Source organism: Dendrobates tinctorius, unplaced genomic scaffold, assembly GCF_039654945.1.
Source record: "Dendrobates tinctorius isolate UK_male_01 unplaced genomic scaffold, ASM3965494v1 ptg000089l, whole genome shotgun sequence".
NCBI classification, from domain to species: Eukaryota; Metazoa; Chordata; class Amphibia; order Anura; family Dendrobatidae; genus Dendrobates; species Dendrobates tinctorius.
This window is the reverse complement of record NW_027361757.1, coordinates 23,724,449-23,748,308: the sequence shown is the minus strand read 5'-3', so window position 1 is coordinate 23,748,308 and position 23,860 is coordinate 23,724,449. Positions and strand designations below refer to the sequence as shown.

General features: G+C 41.5%; 1 protein-coding gene across 2 annotated transcripts in view; it reads right to left on the bottom strand.

Moving 5' to 3' along the window:
- Positions 1-977: 977 nt before the first annotated feature.
- The window catches only part of HECTD2 (HECT domain E3 ubiquitin protein ligase 2), a 145,850-nt gene continuing 122,967 nt past the window's right edge, over positions 978-23,860 (bottom strand). For both annotated transcript variants that reach the window (XM_073585927.1, XM_073585928.1), the window contains exons 13-21: positions 21,820-21,952; positions 19,925-20,013; positions 17,847-18,005; positions 15,859-15,933; positions 9,711-9,798; positions 9,513-9,619; positions 7,772-7,887; positions 4,825-4,968; positions 978-3,363 (exon numbers count right to left, since the gene is read on the bottom strand). In XM_073585927.1, coding sequence (XP_073442028.1) covers positions 3,243-3,363; positions 4,825-4,968; positions 7,772-7,887; positions 9,513-9,619; positions 9,711-9,798; positions 15,859-15,933; positions 17,847-18,005; positions 19,925-20,013; positions 21,820-21,952 — 1,032 coding nt within the window. In that variant the 3' untranslated portion in view covers positions 978-3,242. The remainder of the gene's footprint in view (positions 3,364-4,824; positions 4,969-7,771; positions 7,888-9,512; positions 9,620-9,710; positions 9,799-15,858; positions 15,934-17,846; positions 18,006-19,924; positions 20,014-21,819; positions 21,953-23,860) is intronic.

The following is a 23,860-nucleotide window of genomic DNA, read 5'->3' as shown; positions in this document are numbered from 1 at the left end:
TATCTACATAATGGGGAAACAGTGTGTGGGTATCAAGCCTCGCCCCTCATAATGTCATAATGCCCCTATCTACATAATGGGGAAAAGTGTGTGCGTATCAAGCCCCGCCCCTCATTATGATGTCATAATGGTTGCCATGGCGACGCTGATTCATCATAGGTTGCAAGCCCCGCCGCTCATTATGATGTCATAATGGTTGACTATGGAATGATGTGTGATGGGTATATGGGCACTGGACTATGGGATGAAGGATATGTATGATGGGTATATGGGCACGGGACTATGGGATGGCGGATATGTATGATGGGTATATGGGCACGGGACTATGGGATGGAGGATGTGTGATGGGTATATGGGCACTCTACTATGGGATGGAGGATATGTATGATGGGTATATGGGCAAAGGACTATGGGATGGCAGATATGTATGATGGGTATATGGGCACTGGACTATGGGATGAAGGATATGTATGATGGGTATATGGGCACGGGACTATGGGATGGAGGATATGTATTATGGGTATATGGGCACTGGACTATGGGATGGAGGATATGTATTATGGGTAAATGGGCACGGGACTATGGGATGGAGGATAATTACAATTTGCTATAACTAACCACAGTTAGTTACTATGCCCGGGCAGCGCCGGGCTCTTCAGCTAGTATACTATCTAAAGACCAAAAGCAATCAATGAAGTAGAAACATTGCCCTGGGAACCAAAGGTTAGTAAATCTTGATGAAAATATGTATATTAAAACAAAATGATTGTATAAAAAAGTTACATCAAAATCAGAAAAATGGACAATTGGGCAGCAGCATAGACCCCCTGGTAACATCAGCTAAAACAGGCAAATACACAGTACACCAAGCTACATCTCATACAAATAATTCCGTATATAACAAGAGGACTCAACGTTTCAGCAAGATCCTAACACTTTGTGTTCTCACTTCTGTCACATACAAAACTACACAAATCAACGCCATAAACACATGACGCCATTTTATGACCAGGAATGTAAAGTATTTCCTCGTCACTGAAATGTTGTCGTCTTTATTGTAAATCGTCTTTTTCCAGCATGACTTCCCATGCAACACATCAGCTATTCCAACTGAATAGTTAAATATTTTACTGAAGTCTCACTATAACTCACGACATCTTCAGTGATCAGTATTGCCCGGTAGACCTTTACCAGATACATTGTCATGAAGTCTTCCTGCAAAAAAGAAATCTCTGACACTGAAGCACTATTATACACATTAGATATATAAAAAATGGCCATGTCAGTCCTAAGGACACCTTTACTATGTCTGATGCAGAGTTTCGCTATACATATTGCTTTCTTCCTATTATTTTAGTCTTCCTGTTATATAAATGACAAACCACAAATGATTTACCTACATTGACGTGATTATGGACTTAAGTGAACAGCAAATAATGTGAACCGTTACATAGGACTGTAGGTTGAAGTCCTAGGACAAAATGGCAAAAGTCTCTTGGTGAGATTTGCACTGACTTTGGCTTTCTCACCAATTACATATTAGGAGCACTCCAGCAAAAAAAAGTTGCTTATATTATGTAGCCAAAGATGATATTAAAAATAGTTTAGAAGCTTTGTGAAAACCTGTTTTAGATGGTGTGCCATTTGTGGTTTGTCTGCCATGCTGAATCCTTCTTCAACTCTGGTATGGTTTACATACTGGAGATTACATTTTACATGAAGGACCAGGCCTCTCCTATCTAAGGGCAAAAATTTCCCCTGACACTCACTAAAATGTCTCGGCTAAACCTATGAGATGCAACATCAGCCTGTCTGACCTGCCTACCGCTTGTGATAGGTTTCAACATTTCAGCTCTAATAAGCAGGAGGCAGGGAAAAATTCTAAAATTGTATGTCAAATACATTGGAACATTCACAAACAGTATATAAACAATGTGAGTCTGAGGAGAGTTTTCTACATACAGCCAATCTTTACATGACTTACTTATAAATTAACTGCTTTTTAATGTAAAGCAGATATAATATGACATCTTTACCTGCATGGGGGCAGGAATAAGGAGGGAGGAGCAGGGTGAAGAGGCAGATAAGTCCAAGAGCTACCTGCAGGACAGGCCATGATGCTATCCTGTAGTTGACAGCAAGTCACAGCCTAAACTTACTACAATGGTATCCCCAGCAGAAGACTCTCAGAACAGGCAGTCTATAGGCATTACATCACAGAACGCCTTCCACACACAGAACTGAACAGGTTAATGTGTACAGTCATATAAAGCTAGCAAAAAATCTATGTACAGGGCAGAACTTTTCAGGTTATATGTACACATCATATTGTCGTTGCAAACTAAACTATCTCTGACATGTAGCTTTCTACATGACGGATATAAATAAACCACCCAAAAATATTGTTTTTATCCATAGTATATACAGATCACTTGCGTCCCTTATTTTTTTAATAAAAAAATTAATTAAAAATTTTGTGAAAATATCAAACTTGCCCTGTGTTTTTTTTTTATTCTGGTCCCAAATGAATCTTGTGGAACACGCGTCACATTTCAGAAAGTTATCTGTTACAACTACCAAAAGTTCCTGTCTTTTTGGCGTTCATAGAAGATCATATTAAATATATGCTTGTCTCTTCTTATGTCCAACAACAAAGGCGGAAACGATATCCTTTATACAAAAAGCAAAATATTTTTTTCCAACTAAAGTAAAATAATTACCGGTCGTTATACAAAATGGAAGTTAAGTGAATGATGCTCCTTGATCTAAGTCCATAAATATACACGAGACAATCCCTTCTAGACTAGTCCATTTCCTAAACCGCTATGAAGTAGAAAATTGTAAAATTCTATCTACACGAATCTTTTACAGCTCATTATAAACATCTCTCTACATTAATACAGCACGGTGAAGAAAGGGCAGGATTAGAAAGCGGTTTGTTGTCAAGGTTTGATGACCTGCATTAAGTTTTATCACTAAGTAACTAAAAATTGCTACTTAATCCAAGCAAATACCCAAGCCTGTTGGTAAAAAGTTGAAAATTGTGTTATTTACAACAAGCTGAATTCTTGCAATCCTCCCATAGTTTTCTTAATGGTCTCTCTTAAAAGGTAAATGTCCTTTGCTGTAGGTCCGACACAGAAGCGGAGTAGTTGGCACTGCTGCCTTCCAACCACAACCGGAATACCCAATGGACTCTCTTGTTAAGAGGTGAGAAATCAAGACCGCCGCGTCTTCTGTGCTCATTGTAGGCCAAATCCTTCCGAGTTGGAAATGGCAATGGTCAGCTTTTGCTTTAGCTCCTTTTTAGTTTTGTACGGAGGCAAACACAGCTGGTTAAAGCAGGTGTGTGATGTCGGCAACCTGGAACAAACACATTAATTTTATTATTGGTGTACAAAAAAGAATATTTATGGAAGAGATGTATGACAAAAAAAATAAATATATACATCTCACTCAGCACCTACAATGTATTCATTATACTTTCTCAGAACATAATCCACCCATACACATAGGATGGCTTTTGGCCAAAAGATGGTTCAGCCAACAGCTATCTTGGCTGTCTCACCCCTTGGCCTCATTCAGACGTCTGATTTTTGCATACGACTGCTATCTGTAGTTTTCACGGATAGCACTAGTACCGGTCACAGTCTATTGCCCGTGCCTTTTCACAGACCGAGTGGTTTGCTTAGAATTGCAGAGACATGTCCGATTTTCATCCATGGGTCAGATCGAAATTGGCAATACAAGTCTACAGGTCCGCGAAAAAAAATCATCCCGCACTTGGATATAGTCTGATTTTCATGGACTGTCACAGGTGGAGAATCTTTTATTCTCCAAGTAAGAGAAAAATGGACCAAACTCTGATCAAACGTATGAGAAAAATGGACATTTGAACAAGCCCTTACATAGGAGCATAACACAGTACTCCTACATTATCAAGAGAGCCAATGACAGACATTTCTGGCAGCGTATTATCTCAGGGAGAACAAAACACTCATCAGTCTAAAATCAGACATTCCGGATCCTTAACTCTCCCCAACCAATTGTCCAGGGCTCCCATACACATTAGACTGTTGGCTAAACCCGTCTCTATAGTTGGGTTGAGACAACAGTAATCTAATGTGTATAGGAGGCTTTAGACATACCAATTTTTAACAAACTTCTCACGTCTTTTGAATTTTCATCGGATATAGTCCTGATTTTTAAGTATCAAGCTAAAAACAAATCGCGTGCCGAGTGTTACAGTGAACGTGACGCAACGTTTCATTTGGACACCCTCATTTATTCATGTGTCCCCTCAAAACATCTCATCCTTTGACACCCTGTAAGACTCGGCATGGCAGTTGTGCAGCCAATTACTTAAAATTTAGGGCTATGTCCAATGAAGACTTCAAGACGTGAATTGCCTGTTCAAAATTGACCTGAAAATTGCTGTTCTGTGATAACCTATACTTTGTGTTAGGTGATGGCGTGGCTAGCATTAGCCTTCCACATGTGGGTTTGAACTACTTTGAAGTTTTGGTTTTTAGACATACGGCAAACCAGATAGATCCAAGATATGAAACTTCACAGATGATAAGCCTTAATTTCTGTAGATCAAAATTTATGTACTGGGAAGGTGATACCACTTAGATCAGTGATCTCACCATTTTTCCCTGTCCACCATACCACAGCCAGGGGAAGCCAAGGAAAGTACAAGTCTCCCTGCCTCTCCACTCAAGTCTATGGCAGTGGTGGAGAAAGCCAAGCACAGAACACAGTGATTTAAAGTCAATTACAATTAGATGGAAGTTATGCAAGTTATCCAAGTACCATTATTACCAATTAGTTGAGGTTTCATTTTTTGAAATCTTGAAATTCAAGTCCACCATGCCTCCAACCGGCACTCTGTCACTTCCTGTAGCAAAATGGAGAAACTTCTTTTGAAGTTCAAGAGGGAACCCAAGGACAACATCCCAAAAATACCTGCAAAATAAATTTTAAAATTTGTTTTTATGTTGAGTTTCAAGTTATTTCTAAATATAGTTCTCATCTTAATAGGAGTATACAAAGCTGAGCACTACATTTTTACTCTGTTCTTTTTCATGAGCATCACATATTTTTCACAATTTCTATTAAATAAAGGAATTAATGATAAACATTCATTATGAAGCATGAATTGGAAGAAAAACAAAAAACAAAGACGACAAGAGGATTTCATAATTTTGATCCACTGAAACCCTGGGCTCTGGTCATTATATTAGAGCACTTAGAATGATCTGCTACAAGGACCTCAGCCAAGGTTTTAGGAAGGACATATCATCATGAATAAAGAATATCCCTACGTCCATGATTCCTGGTAACTGGAGAACACAACCAAAGTGTTTTGTGGTTTAGAGAAGAGACATTTCCATCAATTTGAACCTATATAGTGTTGCTAATCGAAATGGCCACAATGTTAAGAAAAAACACACATTTTAATTATTAAGTCACCACATTTTGCTAGTCCTTCTGGGAGCAGCATAACGTGGAGCTACACACCCTGATTCATGTGATGTGTCACTCACTGTTTTTTCTGCTGTACATCTAGCAGTTCTCTGAATGCTGAGCTCTGTATAACTCTGCCCACACCACTGATTGGTAGTTTTCTGTGTACATTCTGCATAGGCAGAAAACTGCCAATCAGTGGTGAGGCGGTGTTATACAGAGCTCATGAATATGGAGGACTACATGGCAGCAGGATTACTAGTCCCCTATTGATAATCTCCTGCTTATAGAACAGTTGATTATTTTCAAATCTACCAGTAAGTGATACATCACTGGAATTAGGGACTCACTTTATAAAACATCCTGCTGCTCTCAAAAACCTGGTGACATGTTCCCTTTAGCAAACCCGAATGGGAAAAGTCTAAACAAGAATATACTGGCTATCAAAAAAGTAATAAAACTCTTGATAAACAGGTTTTATTCTAGGACCAATGTCAGGTAGAAAGACACAACAACAAAATATTAAAATGCCCCCTCACTGAAGATAATGCTCACTGCTCACTAGGAAACATGTATGGCTGTGTTCACACTACCATCACGACTTCTGGTTGTACTTGTGGCTTCTATTATGACTTATGACATGAGAACATTGTCGCACGTATTGCTACCATCAAACTGGCCAATAATGGAGGCTCCAAATGAAGCCTCTGATGTCAATATGAACAGGGCAGAACTAGAGTCTGGACTCCAGTAATGGGTGAAAACGACAAGTGGCGGTGACTCACAATATTCTGTACAGTGAGTATTTACCAAACAGAAGGAAAGATATTGGCAAAATCAATGTATTTAATCCAATCGCAGGGTGTGTAGATCTTGTACAGGATAAGTCGTATATATGGACGGAGGATAAAGTCGTCAAAACACAGAAGTGCGAATATGGAATTCCTACCGCTAAATATTTTAAGAGGTTTCAGGAAAAAATCTAACAATCCTTCTTAGGTAGATTAGGTCTGCTGCCTCTGTGGATATCCGCAAAGTCATTTTAGAAGCCAGGATTCAACCCCCCCCCGCCCCACACACACATCTGTACACAAAGGAGCAAACTTTGCCCACTGGATCCGTGATGAGCGAGCGTGCTCGGATAAGGTGTTATCTGAGCATGCTCAAGTGCTAATCAAGCATCTCTGCGCGCTCAAATACTATTTTCGAGTCGCTGTGGCTTCATTTCTCGCAGTTGTTTGACAGCCCCAACACATGAAAGTATTGCCTAACAAACAGACAATCCCTGCATGCTTTGCGGCTGTCGAATACCCCGGAGACATGCAGCCGAAAGGACTGGAGCATAACAGTCGAGATTCGATTAGCACCCGAGCATGCTCAGATAACACCTTTTCAGAGCACGCTCGCTCATCCTTAGGTATCATTTCTAGGGTCTTTCAAAATGGAACTTGCAATAAAACTGATCACTTAAGGCAATGCTGTATTCTTTCCACTACAATGGTTTCGATAAATGTCCCTAAATTGTTTTTTGTACTGGTTTTTGCAAGTTCTCTGCATAGTGTTTCACTCATAAACCTGTGACTCAGACAGGAGGGAAGGTCCCTTTAAAAAGAATTTCCTAATGCTGAGGGGAAAAACACCATAATTTAGAATCAAGAAAAAATGTTCCAGAAAGGTCGTCGCCCCTTAGAAACGGTCCCTTGATCTGTGTTAATCTAGTAAAGGAGAACATGGTCGCTTCAAACCGCGCTAGTAGTGTGGGAAATCCTGATACACCTGGAAAATGTCAAAAGTTTTCCATCAGGTATAAAATAGAAAAGAACTGTCTAAGGCCCGCCATACACAATAGATGGCTGGCAGCTGAACGGTGATTTTTCAACCATCAGCCATCTTGTTCCTGTGTTCTCGGTGAGGGAGACATTTCTGGAGGTAGCACCAGCAGAAGAATCACCAGTCCAAAATCAGAGAAGCCCCATCCTTCACGACCCCATCAATCATTTGTCAGGGTGATCATACACAATAGACCGTCCCCTGTACTCACCAATATCAGCAGGTTCCCCGACATTAGTGAAAGCTGTATGTGAGACGTAAATCACATTGCTATATATAAGGGCCAGATGTGGCTGAAACGCGCCAGCGATATTTCCATCTCTTGTACAGTGTGTATGAGGCGGGCGGACATCGAATTCTGAGGACTGAGCTCATTGTGACCTCTGTTATCAGGAGCATGTCTGACCAGGTACAGTAATACGCGATTACTTACAATCTACTTCCAAATCTTAATCTAATATACTCCACTTACCGGACCGTAAGATCCGTTTTCTGGTATCCATCATAATGAGTGTTTTTCTGGAGCGCATGCATGTCTAGTTCAGGACTCCCACACACAAGGATCTCTACTTCTTCTGGGCGAAGTAGCTTGAAAAAATAAAAATAATACAGGCAGTATTCATGGAGATGATAAACTTGCAGCATTTTCAGATCATAGCAAACACTGTACTGCAGTATTAGTCTTACCATAGCTTCAGACAACAAAAAACACAAAATGGGAAACAAACATTTTCTAGTAACATTTCATTGATGATTTAAGTCAGTGAATGGCTCCATATCACTAATGTTCATGCTCTCTGGTAGAAGAGGGTGTTAATAGTGAATAGCTCCTGTTAGGGTTTCTCTTCAGCATGTACAATATACACACAGCTCTGCTGCATGTGACGCGCACACACATACACAGTAGATACACCCATATCTCTGTTACACAGCTCTGCCACATGCACACTATATACACAGCTCTGCTACATGTGCCTTGTACAAACACAGTAGATACACACACATAGCTCTGCAGCATGTGCTTTGTAGACACACAGTAGATACACACACAGCTCTGCAGCATGTGCTTTGTAGACACACAGTAGATACACACACAGCTCTGCAGCATGTGCTTTGTAGACACACAGTAGATACACACACAGCTCTGCAGCATGTGCTTTGTAGACACACAGTAGATACACACACAGCTCTGCAGCATGTGCTTTGTAGACACACAGTAGATACACACACAGCTCTGCAGCATGTGCTTTGTAGACACACAGTAGATACACACACATCTCTGCAGCATGTGCTTTGTAGACACACAGTAGATACACACGCAGCTCAGCAGCATGTGCTTTGTAGACACACAGTAGATACACACACAGCTCTGCAGCATGTGCTTTGTAGACACACAGTAGATACACACACATCTCTGCAGCATGTGCTTTGTAGACACACAGTAGATACACACGCAGCTCAGCAGCATGTGCTTTGTAGACACACAGTAGATACACACACAGCTCTGCAGCATGTGCCTTGTAGAACCACAGAAGATACACACATTTTTGGACCCCCTTGAGACTACCTACCCCAGCACCGCCTCCACCCCTCAAGCCTTGCACAGTCCCATGCCCACTCTTGGAAACACACCACTTCTGCACCACGTCCTCACCAATCACACATTAATAGGTCCCGTTGAACACCATATCACACAAATAACCAGCAGCTTTTGTTTTCGCCAAAAGATGGGCGAATGGGAGGTCGGACGGGTGAGCGCACCTCATCATTTTCAGGGCCCTCACCGCCTGCACATAATGTGCCCCAAGGGCCCTGCAGCGTCTGGAGATACTGATGTCAGATGCGGATGGCCCCCTCTGTTGCGGCCATACAATGTAAGTAGCTGCGGCTGTGAGTGACTGGGGCTACGGGGCTTAATAAAGCAAAGTAAATAATTATCCCGGGCCACAGTGTGCCATGGAGCCTGCCAGACCGATTATAAAGTGGCTCGGCTGTGCTGCCTCAGTGCAGACTGAACAACGTGTCTGACCAAGTCCGAGCACCCCCATCCTTGCTTCTGCTCACCGGGCCCCATACACCAGTAATGCCCTAATGGCAGCCCGGCATACAGTACATCCAGGTAGATGTATAGAATTACACACAGGGGGGATTATGTGACACGTTACCCCAAACACTGTAATCCACAAAATATTACTATATACAGTTAGTCTTACCATCAATGCATTGGATGAACAGACGCTGTGAAAACCGTAGTAAAACGCTGAGAACTGCTTGTGAATCGTTTTATTAAGGAGGAAATCTACATAAAGTTGGACATATTCTGAAAGAAGAAAGATGACATTTAATACATAAAAAATTATATTTTATAATGGATCATTACAGATTAGAATAGTCAACCCCACATAAATTACCTTTCCGGTTCTGATTGGTGACTGGGATTTTATCTCCACCAGGTTTAAGATTATACGACTTAATGACCCCAAATTCTTCTTGAAACACCTAAAAAGTAGAAATGAGATATATATATATATATATATATATATATACACACACACATACACACTAGCTGAAGAGCCCGGCGTTGCCTGGGCATAGTAACCAACTGTGGTTAGTTATAACAAATTATAATGATTATATTGCACATAAAAACATTTCACATCATACATTCAACACTACAGATTTGCAACACAAATTAACTAAACAATTACCCAAGTATTGATATTATTTAGTTTCAACTCATTCAAGATTTTTGTTTTTTCCTTTCGGTGCAAAGATGAACAGATTTTTGGCAATTCCAACTCTTGAACAGACCACGTAAAGTTGACCATGAGAAAAGCATGGAGATTGCAAATCGATCCCTACTACTTTCAAGGACTGTCCCTGAGCATTGTTAATGGACATTGCAAATAGCAGTTGAACTGGAAAATGGAGGCGGTTAAAATCAAAAAACAAATCAGATGGAATGAGTGGAATTCTTGGAATGAAAATGTCCTCTCCTTTGGCACATCCTGTTTCTGAGCTGTGTATCTAACCCTATTCTGTGTGATAATGTCTGCTGAGCTGTGTATCTAATCCTATCCTGTGTAATACTGACTGCTGAGCCGTGTACCTAATCCTATCCTGTGTGCTACTGACTGCTCAGCCGTGTATCTAATCCTATCCTGTGTGATACTGACTGCTGAGCCGTGTATCTAATCCTATCCTGTGTGATACTGACTGCAGAGCCATGTATCTAACCCTATCCTGTGTGATACTGACTGCAGAGCCGTGTACCTAATCCTATCATGTGTGTTACTGACTGCTCAGCCGTGTATCTAATCCTATCCTGTGTGATACTGACTGCTGAGCAGTGTATCTAATCCTATCCTGTGTGATACTGACTGCTGAGCCGTGTATCTAATACTATTCTGTGTGATACTGTGTGCTGAGCTGTGTATCTAATCCTATCCTGTGTGATACTGACTGCTGAGCCGTGTATCTAATCCTATTATGTGTGATACTGACTGCTGAGCCGTGTATCTAATACTATTCTGTGTGATACTGTGTGCTGAGCTGTGTATCTATTCCTATCCTGTGTGATACTGTCTGCTGAGCCGTGTATCTATTCCTATCCTGTGTGATACTGACTGCTGAGCTGTGTATCTAATCCTATCCTGTTTGATACTAACTGCTGAGCTGTGTATCTAATCCTATCCTGTGTGATACTGACTGCTGAGCCATGTGTCTAATCCTCTCCTGTGTGATACTGACTGCTGAGCTGTGTATCTAATCCTATCCTGTGTGATACCGTCTGCTGAGCCGTTTTCTAATCCTATCCTGTGTGATACTGACTGCTGAGCAGTGTATCTAATCCTGTCCTGTGTGATACTGGGCTCCCCCTGCAGTCTGTGTCAGATGGTGGTCTGTGTTGGCACGGTAATAAATTGTGTTATTTTCAGCTTTACAGAAGGACGATAACACCATAGAAATAAGAATAATAGGCAAAATTGTGTTGGTGAATTGGAACACGCGGGGTTAAAATTTCACCTCACAACATAGCCTATGACGCTGTCGGGGTCCAGACATATGACTGTGCAAAATTTTGTGGCTGTAGCTGCGACGGTGCGGATGCCAATCCCGGACATACAAACACACATACATACATTGAGCTTAATATAATATATATATATATATATATATATATATATATATATATATATATATATATATATATATATAATGAAAATTTATGTTTAAATATCCATAAATGCTCCATAAAGAAGATTCCTTTACTGTACGTTATATCAATATGAGAGGTTTAAAGGGAAACCTGTCAGCAGATTTTGGATATTTTATATTTTACATTTCCTACACTGCCAATATAAAGAAAACAAAAAACAAAACACAAAACACAAAACAAATATCTTGAAATAAAAAAGTAATCTATAAATTGTAAAAATTGCATGAAGGTAGTAATAATAAGGGTATTTAGTTAACATAATTTCGATCAAAATAATGTAGAAGCCATTCCGCCACGTCAAGGCAACCCCCGTGGGACAGTCCTAACTCTTGTATTTAAAACCTTTCCACTTGTCAAGTGACGTAAATGTGAACAAGGACAGAGGGACTGAACCACCAGTAATAGTATAGACCAGACAGGATGGATTTTCCAACTCAGAAACAGGGCGGTCACAGCCTTATATGCACAGAATGCACAATGAAACAAATGAGAAACTGGGTCTGAGCAGAAAAAGTAAATTAATGTGCATGCAAAATGTAATTGAATATGAACACATGACCTTTACACAGAGAAAACCAAAAACAAAACACAAAACAAATATCCTGAAATAAAAAAGTAAAAAATAAGTTGCAAAAATTGCATGAAAGTAGTAATAATAATAAGGGTATTTAGTTAACATAATTTTGATCAAAATAACATACAAGCCATCCCGCCACGTCAACGTCACTGTTCATAAGTTGGATACTATTACTGGTGGTTCAGTCCCTCTTGTCCTTGTTCACATTTACGTCACTTGACAAGTGGAAAGGTTTTAAATACATTACTACATTATTTTGATCAAAATTATGTTAACTAAATACCCTTATTATTATTACTACCTTCATGCAATTTTTGCAATTTATTTTTTACTTTTTTATTTCAGGTTATTTGTTTTGTTTTTGGTTTTCTCTGTGTAAAGGTCATGCGTTCATATGCAATTACATTTTGCATGCACATTAATTTACTGCCAATATAAAGTAACAAGGAGGTTATTTACTGTTTATCTGTTTGCATAACTTGTGTCTTACTAAGAATATAGTGACAGCAAACATATTTAATAGGAACAGGTGACCCGTTCTTCACACAGCACTTATTCTTCATGAATCGATTAGCAACAGACTATATGGTCAGATGGGGAAAATTCGATCTTAAAAGACTCGTAAGTAGAGTTGAGCGATACCATCCGATACTTCAAAGTATCGTATCGGATGGTATCGGCCGATCTTTAAAAAAAGTATCGGTATCGCCGATTCCGATACCGGAAGTCCCATTCAAGTCTATGGGACTTCCGGTATCGGAATAAGAAAAACCCTTTCCTGCCCTTGTACAGCCTCTCTGGGGTCTGTACGGGCCTTTCGGGGGGCTGTGCCGGCCTGCCAGGGGGTCTGTGCAGGCTCCGGTGGTCTGTGCCGGCCTGCCGGTGGTCTGTGCAGGCTCCGGGGGGCTGTGCCGGCCTGCCGGGGGGCTGTGCCGGCCTGCCGGGGGGCTGTGCCGGCCTGCCAGGGGGTCTGTGCAGGCTCCGGTGGTCTGTGCCGGCCTGCCGGTGGTCTGTGCAGGCTCCGGGGGGCTGTGCCGGCCTGCCAGGGGGTCTGTGCAGGCTCCGGGGGGCTGTGCCGGCCTGCCGGGGGGCTGTGCCGGCCTGCCGGGGGGCTGTGCCGGCCTGCCGGTGGTCTGTGCAGGCTCCGGGGGTCTGTGCAGGCATCGTCCGATGGGACTACAAGTCCCATCTGGCGATGCCTGCTACCATGACAGTGATTGACACATTAGCCAATGATGGGACAGTAGTAGTCCCATCATCCGGCTAATGTGTTAAATGTAAAAAAAAAAAAAAAAAAAAATTACATGCTACATTCATACTACATACTACATACATGCTACATTCATACTACATACTACATACATGCTACATTCATACTACATGCAACATACATGCTACATATATACTACATGCATGCTACATATATACTACATGCATGCTACATACATACTACATGATACATACTACATATATACTACATGCATGCTACATACATACTACATATATACTACATGCATGCTACATACATACTACATGCTACATGCATGCTACATACATACTACATACATGCTACATATATACTACATACATACTACATATATACTACATGCATGCTACATATATACTACATGCATGCTACATACATACTACATATATACTACATGCATGCTACATACATACTACATGCTACATGCATGCTACATATATACTACATACATGCTACATATATACTACATACATACTACATATATACTACATGCATGCTACATACATACTACATATATACTACATGCATGCTACATACATACTACATGCTACATGCATGCTACATATATACTACATACATGCTACATATATACTACATACATACTACATATATACTACATGCATGCTACATACATACTACATATATACTACATGCATGCTACATACATACTACATGCTACATGCATGCTACATACATACTACATACATGCTACATATATACTACATACATACTACATATATACTACATACATACTACATATATACTACATACATACCACATACATACTACATGCATGCTACATATATACTACATGCATGCTACATACATACTACATATATACTACATACATACTACATGCTACATACATACCACATATATACTACATACATACAATACATTCATACAATACATACATAGACATACAGTACATATAACATAGAGTAACATACTTACCAATACTTGTCACATTGTTCCCCGAAGCCATTGTCGTCTACGGAATAAATATTAACATAACAAACCACAAAAATACTCACCCACGATCCGAAGCAGTCCACGAGTGTGTCCCATGACGATCTTGGGTAGAGAACTGCAGCATCAGCTGATGCTGCCGTTCTCTACGGGCTGCAGGAATCCAATGACGGAAGGTAGGTATCCTTCCGCACTGTATTCCTCCGCCACTTAAAAAAAAAAAAAGTCCCTAGTCTCACTTTATGCCATTGCTGTGTGGGAATTTCCCACACAGCAATGGCATAAAGTGAGACTAGGGACTTTTTTTTTTTTAAGTGGCGGAGGAATACAGTGCGGAAGGATACCTACCTTCCGTCATTGGATTCCTGCAGCCCGTAGAGAACGGCAGCATCATCTGATGCTGCAGTTCTCTACCCAAGATCGTCGTGGGACACACTCGTGGACTGCTTCGGATCGTGGGTGAGTATTTTTGTGGTTTGTTATGTTAATATTTATTCCGGAAAGACAATGGCTTCGGGGAACAATGTGACAAGTATTGGTAAGTATGTTACTCTATGTTATATGTACTGTATGTCTATGTATGTATTGTATGAATGTATTGTATGTATGTAGTATATATGTGGTATGTATGTAGCATGTAGTATGTATGTAGTATGTATGTAGCATGCATGTAGCATGTAGTATGTATGTAGCATGCATGTAGTATATATGTAGTATGTATGTAGCATGCATGTAGTATATATGTAGCATGCATGTAGTATGTATGTGGTATGTATGTAGCATGTAGTATATATGTAGCATGCATGTAGTATGTATGTAGTATGTATGTAGTATGTATGTAGCATGCAGTATGTATGTAGTATGTATGTAGTATATATGTAGTATGTATGTAGCATGCATGTAGTATGTATGTAGTATGTATGTAGTATATATGTAGTATGTATGTAGCATGTAGTATGTATGTAGTATTTTTTTTTTTAACATTTAACACATTAGCCGGATGATGGGACTACTACTGTCCCATCATTGGCTAATGTGTCAATCACTGTCATGGTAGCAGGCATCGCCAGATGGGACTTGTAGTCCCATCGGACGATGCTTGCACAGACCCCCGGACATCAGCACAGCCCCCCGGCAGGCCGGCACAGCCCCCCGGCAGGCCGGTACAGACCCCCACAGGGTGCACAGCCCCCCGGCAGGCCGGCACAGCCCCCCGGCAGGCCGGCAGAGACCCCGGGCAGTCCACACAGCCCCCCGGCAGGCCGGCACAGCCCCCCGGCAGGCCGGCAGAGACCCCCGGAAGGCCCGAAATGACGGCGCATCATGATGCGCACACACCGCGCATCATGATGACGTCAGGCCGTCAATCAACTGAACTTCCGATTCCGATGCCGAATTCCGATATTGAAAAAATATCGGAAGTCGGTATCGGAATTCCGATACAGCAAGTATCGGCCGATACCCGATACTTGCGGTATCGGAATGCTCAACACTACTCGTAAGTATGAAAGACGGTGGTCGACAGACCTGGAATGTGGAATAGAAATCCTCCTCCACGTTGCCTTCATAGGTTAGTAATTCATTCAATCCATGAGCAAGTTCCTAGACACAAAAGGCAAAAATATATGTCATCTTAACTGATAATATACATTTCTATTTCTTATAATATGACAACTACACAAGTCATGGCAGCCATAATGGGCATACACAGGCCGGCAGGAGATAAACATTAGAAGTGTGGTCCAGGAATTTCTTCATGCCTCTAGAGCGGGTGCAGAGAAGAGCGACCAAAGTTATTAGGGAACTGGGGGGTCTGCAATACCAAGACAGGTTATTACATCTGGGGTTATTTAGTTTGGAAAATCGAAGGCTTAGGGGTGATCTTATTACAATGTATAAATATATGCAGGGACAGTACAAAAATCTTTCTAATGATCTTTTTACTATTAGACCTGTGACGGGGACAAGGGGGCATCCTCTACGTCTGGAGGAAAGAAGGTTTACGCATACTCACAGACGCGGATTCTTTACTGTAAGAGCAGTGAGACTACGGAACTCTCTGCCATATGATGTTGTAATGAGTGATTCTCTAGTAAAATTTAAGAAGGGACTGGATGCCTTTCTTGAAAAGTATATTACAGGGTATGTACACTAGTTTCCTTGATATTGCGTTGATCCAGGGAGCTAGTCTGATTGCCGTATGTGGAGTCGGGAAGGAATTTTTTTTCCCCAATGTGAAGCTTACTGTTTGCCACATGGGTTTTTTTTGCCTTCCTCTGGATCAACATGTTAGGGCAAGATAGGATAGGATATGGGTTGAACTAGATGGACTTAAAGTCTCCCTTCAACCTTAATAACTATGTTACTATGTACTATGTTACCACACTTAGTGTGAAGAGATGGTGGTATGACTTATGGGACGGCTCTATTCCTACTACTTATAATCTACATTAGTTCTTTCTCCAAAGTGCTACCCTTATGATTATAATTAAAGATGGATGGGTGTGACGTGACCCGCACCAAACCCTCCACAAATAACTTACAGCAGCACAGGCTGCCTCTACCACATTCATGTTGTTAAAATGAAGCATGTCCCCATACAAAAGTGCAAAGAGCATAAATGTACAGAAAAAAAAAATCCGCTTTATGGTATTTCTATGCTCCATTGGTAAACAATCTGTGATGATAATAATAATAATAATAAACCAGAAGTTGCATCAGATATGCACTTTTTGTCTTAAAGAGGTTATTGCATTTGGATGTCAGGTAAGGAGGCCTCCAGGATCAGAAGCCCCAATGGTCCATAGTGGACAGCTGATAAGTGCAATGTCCACATGTATCCCATGGCTGGCAAGTCACTGGAATTACTACAATTCTCTGTATAGCCAGATGATGCTTCCTGTGGTGACAAACAGAAGTTTGAAGAGGTCTGTCTTTAAGAATCTTTTTCCTTTACATTTCTTTTCCCACAACCCTCCAAGTCACAAAAAGTCCCGGAAGCTGAAATATGAGATGTCGGGCAAAATTCAACTTTCCCACAAATTTGTTGGGGGTATGAGAAAATTTTCTTGTGACTACATGGCTTCATCCATAGCAAATCAGAGGGTAAAGGGTCAGCGGAGCAGCTTCTCGGCCCCTTGTGAGCATGAGATATAGTGATGAGCGAACGTGCTGGGATGAGGTGCTATTGGAGTATGCTCGGGTGCTAATCAAGTCTTCGTTGTGCTTGATAAATGTTTGCGTCCTTGAGGCTGCATGTCTCGTGACTGTTTGACAGCCTCGACACATGCAGGGTTGTCCTAACAAACAGACAATCCCTTCATGTGTTGAGGCTGTCGAACAGTCACGAGACATGCAGCCGCAAACATATTATTTGAGCATGCTGAAGACAATTGGATAGCACCCGAGCATGCTCAGATAACACCTTATCCCAGCACGTTCGCTCATCACTAGTGATATACTTTAGAAGAGTATGGTGCATAAAATAGGGAACAACAAACCCAAATTGTACTCACTGGCATGATCTGATACAGGTCATCTAGTGTGACCAATGCAAGGCCTACGGGGATGTTCTGGTCACAAGGTACTATGGGAGGACTTAAAAGCTTCTTGTAGCAGCAAGGTGGAAAGCGGATATCTAGAGTGATGCTGTTATAGACAGCCAGCCCCATCAACTATGGGGAAATGTTAAGTCTAAACATGTCATACAGATCAGAACACAGTTATCGTAATTACTGATATATTTCTTGATTATCATCCTAGATGACGATTATATTTTACTGCAATGTTGGCTCTGAAGGCCCATTAGGATCCACTCCATACAGCAAAAGTCAAAGTAAAAATCTGATCTATTATTATTGGAGGCCCTACGTCTCAGGGGGTTACTAAATATACCCGTGAAATGAATGAACTGCAGATTTGCTAGAAGATACAGGTTGATGTATAATAATGCTAAGATTCAATTCCATAGAAGGACTTCTTGAAGCTTGCCAAAAAATATAGATGTGTAGTCATTATGCCCAGTCTAGGAATATAGTAGCAAAGGCTAGATTATCATATGCTGCATTTCTTAAGGGTATATTATAAGAGCACATTACTTTCTAATGACTTGAGGATTTATTATGAAATTGGTGTCCGGTCGCAAGTGAAAAGTCTGCAGTCCCTCTGTGTGACTGAAAATAAATAAAAGAATGACCGCCGTCACTTCCAAACATAAACCAGGTGTGTAAAGGTGCAAACAGAGTAGCCATCAACATATAGGACCAACAAATAAAGTTATAATCTGAAGCACTATAACATGCAACCATGAAATATAGGATATATGAATTGCTTTACTGCTTTAGAACATAGGAAAAATCAAGAATACTTAGCATATAAATTGGCCAATTCATCTGTACTCCGCAGCCACGATAAGGGATTCTTGTTGCTGGGAACCTATCTAATGAGAATCCGCTCCTAGGCTGAAGCCTACATTAATTTGGGTAGCTAGATTCTGTGTGACTGCAGACTTGCGAATCCTCCCAGCACATGAACATGTGCGCTGTGAGAACGCGCTGTTGTCTTCCCTGGGAATGGCTGTCAGGTATGCGATATGCATACTCCTGGGCAGAACCTGTCTAGTGGGCACAACCTAGTTCCATACACTTGTATTGAGCAAGGCTGTGCTCACTGCACGGTCTTTGCCCGGGAGAAAGCCCATCGAATACCTGACCGCCATTCACTGGGACAGACAACTGCGAATTCTTGCAGGGCACAGTGCGTGCAATGAGAGGACTCCCAAGTCTGCAGTCACACAGAGGGACTGCTGACTTTTCATTTTAAACCAGACAACCTCTTTAAGGAGTTTTCCCATTTTACAAAGAAATGGGAAATGCAAGGATATGGCATCACATTATAAACAGAAGGCATGTAATCACCAGGATCCCACAGATCCAAAGAAAAAAATGAGTGCTGCTTTAATGTGCTGATCCCCTCTAAGTTTGGCTATGATACTGCTGTGAAAAGGACACACCACTATACCAGTACAGAATACAAAGTGATGGCGTGTCCTAGCAATATGATATTCCAATTAACAGATGCTATTTAATCCTTTTTAATTCTTTTAAAACATTTTAGGGTCTTTCCCATAAGCTTTACAATGTGGGAACCTCCCCTATTACTGGAGAGAGTGGCTTGTGCTCTAGGGGCCTCCACAGCCATACCATCTGATCCGGACAGCACGCTGGCTCAGTGGTTACTGTTTCTTTGCAGCACTGAAGTCCTGGGTTCAAATCCCCCCCAAGGACAACTGAGTTTCCTCCAGGTTCCTCCCACACTCCAAAGACATTCTGATAGGGGATATATAGATTGTGAGTCCTAATGGGGACAGTGGTGTCTAAAGTGCTGCGGAATTAATGGCGCTATAAAAATAATCATAAAAATAATAGTAATTTTTCCAAAATATGTCAACTTTAGAAAACTTTTTCTTTGCTGCTTTCAAATCAACAGTGGCAAAAAAAAAAAATCATTAATGAGTCTAATATGCAGTGCATTCGCTCGCTCCTCCTGGCCAGACATAGACAAGGTACAGTGATTTGTTCCAATTAAAGGATACAGTTCCAACCAGGCGAAATTCGGAATAGTTGTCACACTTAAAACTGCTGAACCAGTGGAAGTTGGAGTCCTTGTGATACGTGAACATGCCTGAAACACGGAAACAGGATTAATGATCAAGATCATACGGGTGTCTGAAACCAATCAATATGAATCAAGGTTCAGTAATAAGAAGCGTTTCCATAATACAGATATTGTACACCATTCCCCGCCTAAATATCTGCTGATGGGCAAAGACCCCACTAGTCTCATAGCAGGGGAAGCACAAAATTATGCCACAACCAGACAGTCTTAGTGTTGTCGTTCATTACTGCTCCAAATTCTCTATTAGATTCCTCATAGGAGTTCAGGGGTATGGTCAGCCATGTCCATCTGATAAGAACATGCAGGCAAATAAAACAGGAAGCATCGACAGAGGCCTAGATGCTCATGACCAGATCCTAGTTTTGCCCCCATACAAGTCACTAATGCGGCCACACAGAGTACTGGATACAATTTTGGCTCCGTTGTCTAAGGTGAACATAGTTGAACTTGGGCAGGTGCAGACAAGAGCGACCCAGGTTATTAAGGTAATGGGGGGTCTGCAATTCCAAGGTAGGATATCAAAGTTGGGGTTTTTCAGTTTGTAAAAATGAAGGCTTAGGGACAAATACAAAGTACAAATATATGAAGGGACAGTACAGAGATCATACTAATGACCTGTTTACACCTATGTCTTCAACAGTGAAAGGTGATATTCTCTACATCTAGAAGATAGAAGGTTTTATCATAATCTCACACACAGATTCTTTACGGTAAAGGTACTGTCACACTTAGCGATGTACCAGCGATCCCGACCAGCGATATGACGCGGTCAGGATCGCTGGTGCATCGCTATGTGGTCACTACTGAGCTAGCACACAGGGGGATCTCACCAGCGACATCGCAGGGGTCGGGGGTCTCTACTTAACCTGTCAGGCAAGGCGATCCTGACGTCCTCTCCGCCCGCGTCCACACGTCGCTCGTCGTCACAGCAAGAAGCTGACGACGAGAAACGGCTCAGGACGTTCTCGCGCGATCAGCGATAACAAGCGGGGGAGCGGTCAGAGGTAAGCATCACACATAGCGATATCGCTATAACGTCACAAAAGGCAGTGATATTATAGTGATATTGCTAGCGATATCGCTTAGTGTGACAGGCCCTTTAGAGCAGTGAGACTATGGAACGCTCTGCCACATGATATTGTAATGGTTGATTCGCTACAGAAAAAGTACAATAAGGGCCTGGACGCCTTTCTTGAAAAATATAATATTGCAGGTTATGGGTACTTGATTCTGTATGGGACGTTGACCCAGGGAACAAGTCTGAAGTTGGGAAGGATTTTCTTCTTTAATATGGGGCAAGTAGCATCTGCCTCATGAGGGGTTTGCCTTCTTCTGGATCAACGATTTATAGGTTGAAAGCGATGGACTTCGGTCTACCTTCAACTTTAAAACAAGAATTGACTGCAAAAGTGTTATTTAAGGAAGAGGGGATCTGCACCAACTGCCCTGTGATTATGTATTGAGTCTATGTTTGTCCTTTTGTCATGTCATTGAGTAAAAAAGATTGCATTGGTGGAGATCTGTGACAGACACCCTTTAAAATCACTAGAATGCGAGTCTCAACAACCGTGCCACGTTGCCACACAGCTCATAGATTTGGTCAGTAGAGGCACTCTACTTAGCATAGCACAGGAACCCAAGTTCTAGCCATCAGAGTCTCAAAAGATAGACATAAATTGCATATTATTTTATTTTAGATAAGCACATTATTGGACATTATTTCTTTAAAGCCTCAAGACTCCAATCACTACTTTTACTCAAGCCTCCATCTTTATTCATTTAGATTGCCATGTGTTAATCGAGCCGACTTACCATAGTCCGGATGAAAAATCTGTCTGATTAGCAAAAGAAACCACTCTTTAGTCAGACCACCCAAGTCAAGGCCAGCTTCACCTACAAATGTAACTTTCAACTTTTTCTTTAGGTCAGCTCGTTTTCTTGTAAGCTGTGGAAATAGAAGATTTAAAGTGTTTTACAAGTTTCCAAGTCATTTGGTGAATAATAATAATAATAATAAAGAATTTTATTTCTATAGTGCCAACATATTCCGCAGCACTTTACATTATAGAGGGGACTTGTACAGACAATATACAGACAACAGCATAGCAATAAACACATAGATCAAAACAGATACCAATAGGAATGAGGGCCCTGTTCACAAGCTTACAATCTATAAGGGAAAAGGGGAGACACGAAAGGTGGATGGTAACAATCGTTTTTTTGTTTGGACCAGCCCTAGTGTAAGAATCGGGTGTTCCTGTTGCTACATAAACCAGTTAACAGTCTAAATATGGAACCGTCCAGACACAGAGGGCTATTAAATGCAAAAAGCATGTGAGAACATGATGCGAGGAACCTGGATATGGTAAAAAATTTTGAAATGAGCCACACAGGGATATTTAGGTTCGTGTGTTTAGGCGATAGGCCAGTCTGAACAAATGTGTTTTTAAGGCACGCTTAAAATCGTGGGGATTAATCGTATTAACCTGGGTAGTGCATTCCAAAGAATTGGCGCAGCACGTGAAAAGTCTTGGAGACGGGAGTGGGAGGTTCTGATTATTGAGGATGCTAACCTCAGGTCATCAGCAGAACGGAGGGCACAGGTAGGGTTGTAGGCTGAGACAAGGGAAGAGATGTAGGGTGGTGCTGAGCCATGGAGGGCTTTGTGGGTGAGGGTAATAAGTTTATACTGAATTCTGGAGTGGATGGGTAGCCTGTGTAAGGACTGGCACAAGGTAGAGGCATTGGTATAACGATTGGTGAGGAATATGATCCTGGCTGCAGCATTCAGGACGGATTGGAGAGGGGAGAGTTTGGTAAGAGGGAGATAGATTAGTAGAGAGTTACAATAATCCAGACGAGAATGAATAAGAGAAACAGTAAGAGTTTTTGCAGTGTCGAAAGTAAGAAAGGGTCGAATTCTAGAAATGTTTTTGAGGTGCAGATAACAAGAGCGAGACAGTGATCAGATGTGAGGGGTGAATGAAAGCTCGGAATCAAGTATGACCCCAAGACAGCGGGCATGTTGCTGGGGAGTAATGGTGGCACCACACATGGAAATGGCAATGTCGGGCATAGGTAGGTTAGTAGAGGGAGGAAACACGAGGAGTTCAGTTTTTGACAGGTTCAGTTTCAGATAGAGGGAGGACATGATGTTAGAGACAGTGGTAAGACAATCACTGGTGTTTTCCAAAAAGGCAGGCGTGATATCAGGAGAAGTGTACAATTGAGTATCATCAGCATAGAGATGGTACTGGAACCCAAATCTACTGATTGCTTGACTAATAGGGGCAGTATACAAAGAGAAGAGGAGGGGGCCTAGAACCGATCCTTGAGGAACCCCAACAGTAAATGAAAATGAAGCTTTCTTATAAAAGGTATTTAACTACTTTTGGACCACCCGTAGACTATACACATTCAGATGGTTCATGCTTTACTCTGCACTGGCATTCTAAATTATCAGTGCAGAGTACGTAACTTGCAGGAGATCATCCAGCTGTAAGGGTGGAAAGTCGGCCAGACTCTACACAGAGAAGGCAGACACATTTTATACCATGTTTGCCTTCTCGATCTTGTATACCCAATGCTGAATCAGGAATCAGCACTTATGTATACGGATTAGGAAACACTGATAGTGCTTCCTCCTCTGGACCCAATGATTATGTGATTGCTGGCTGGGTGTAGGGAGGGAACAGGAGCTTCTAGGTTCTAGGACACATGGCCAGTTGTATTATGCAGACAAGAGGCTGAATCTCCCCTGTAACTGAGGCTAATATACCAAGGGAAAATCAGCAACAGTGTTGACCAAGTAGTGAAATGTTTGAGTGCTCATCATTCGAATCGAGACATTCTC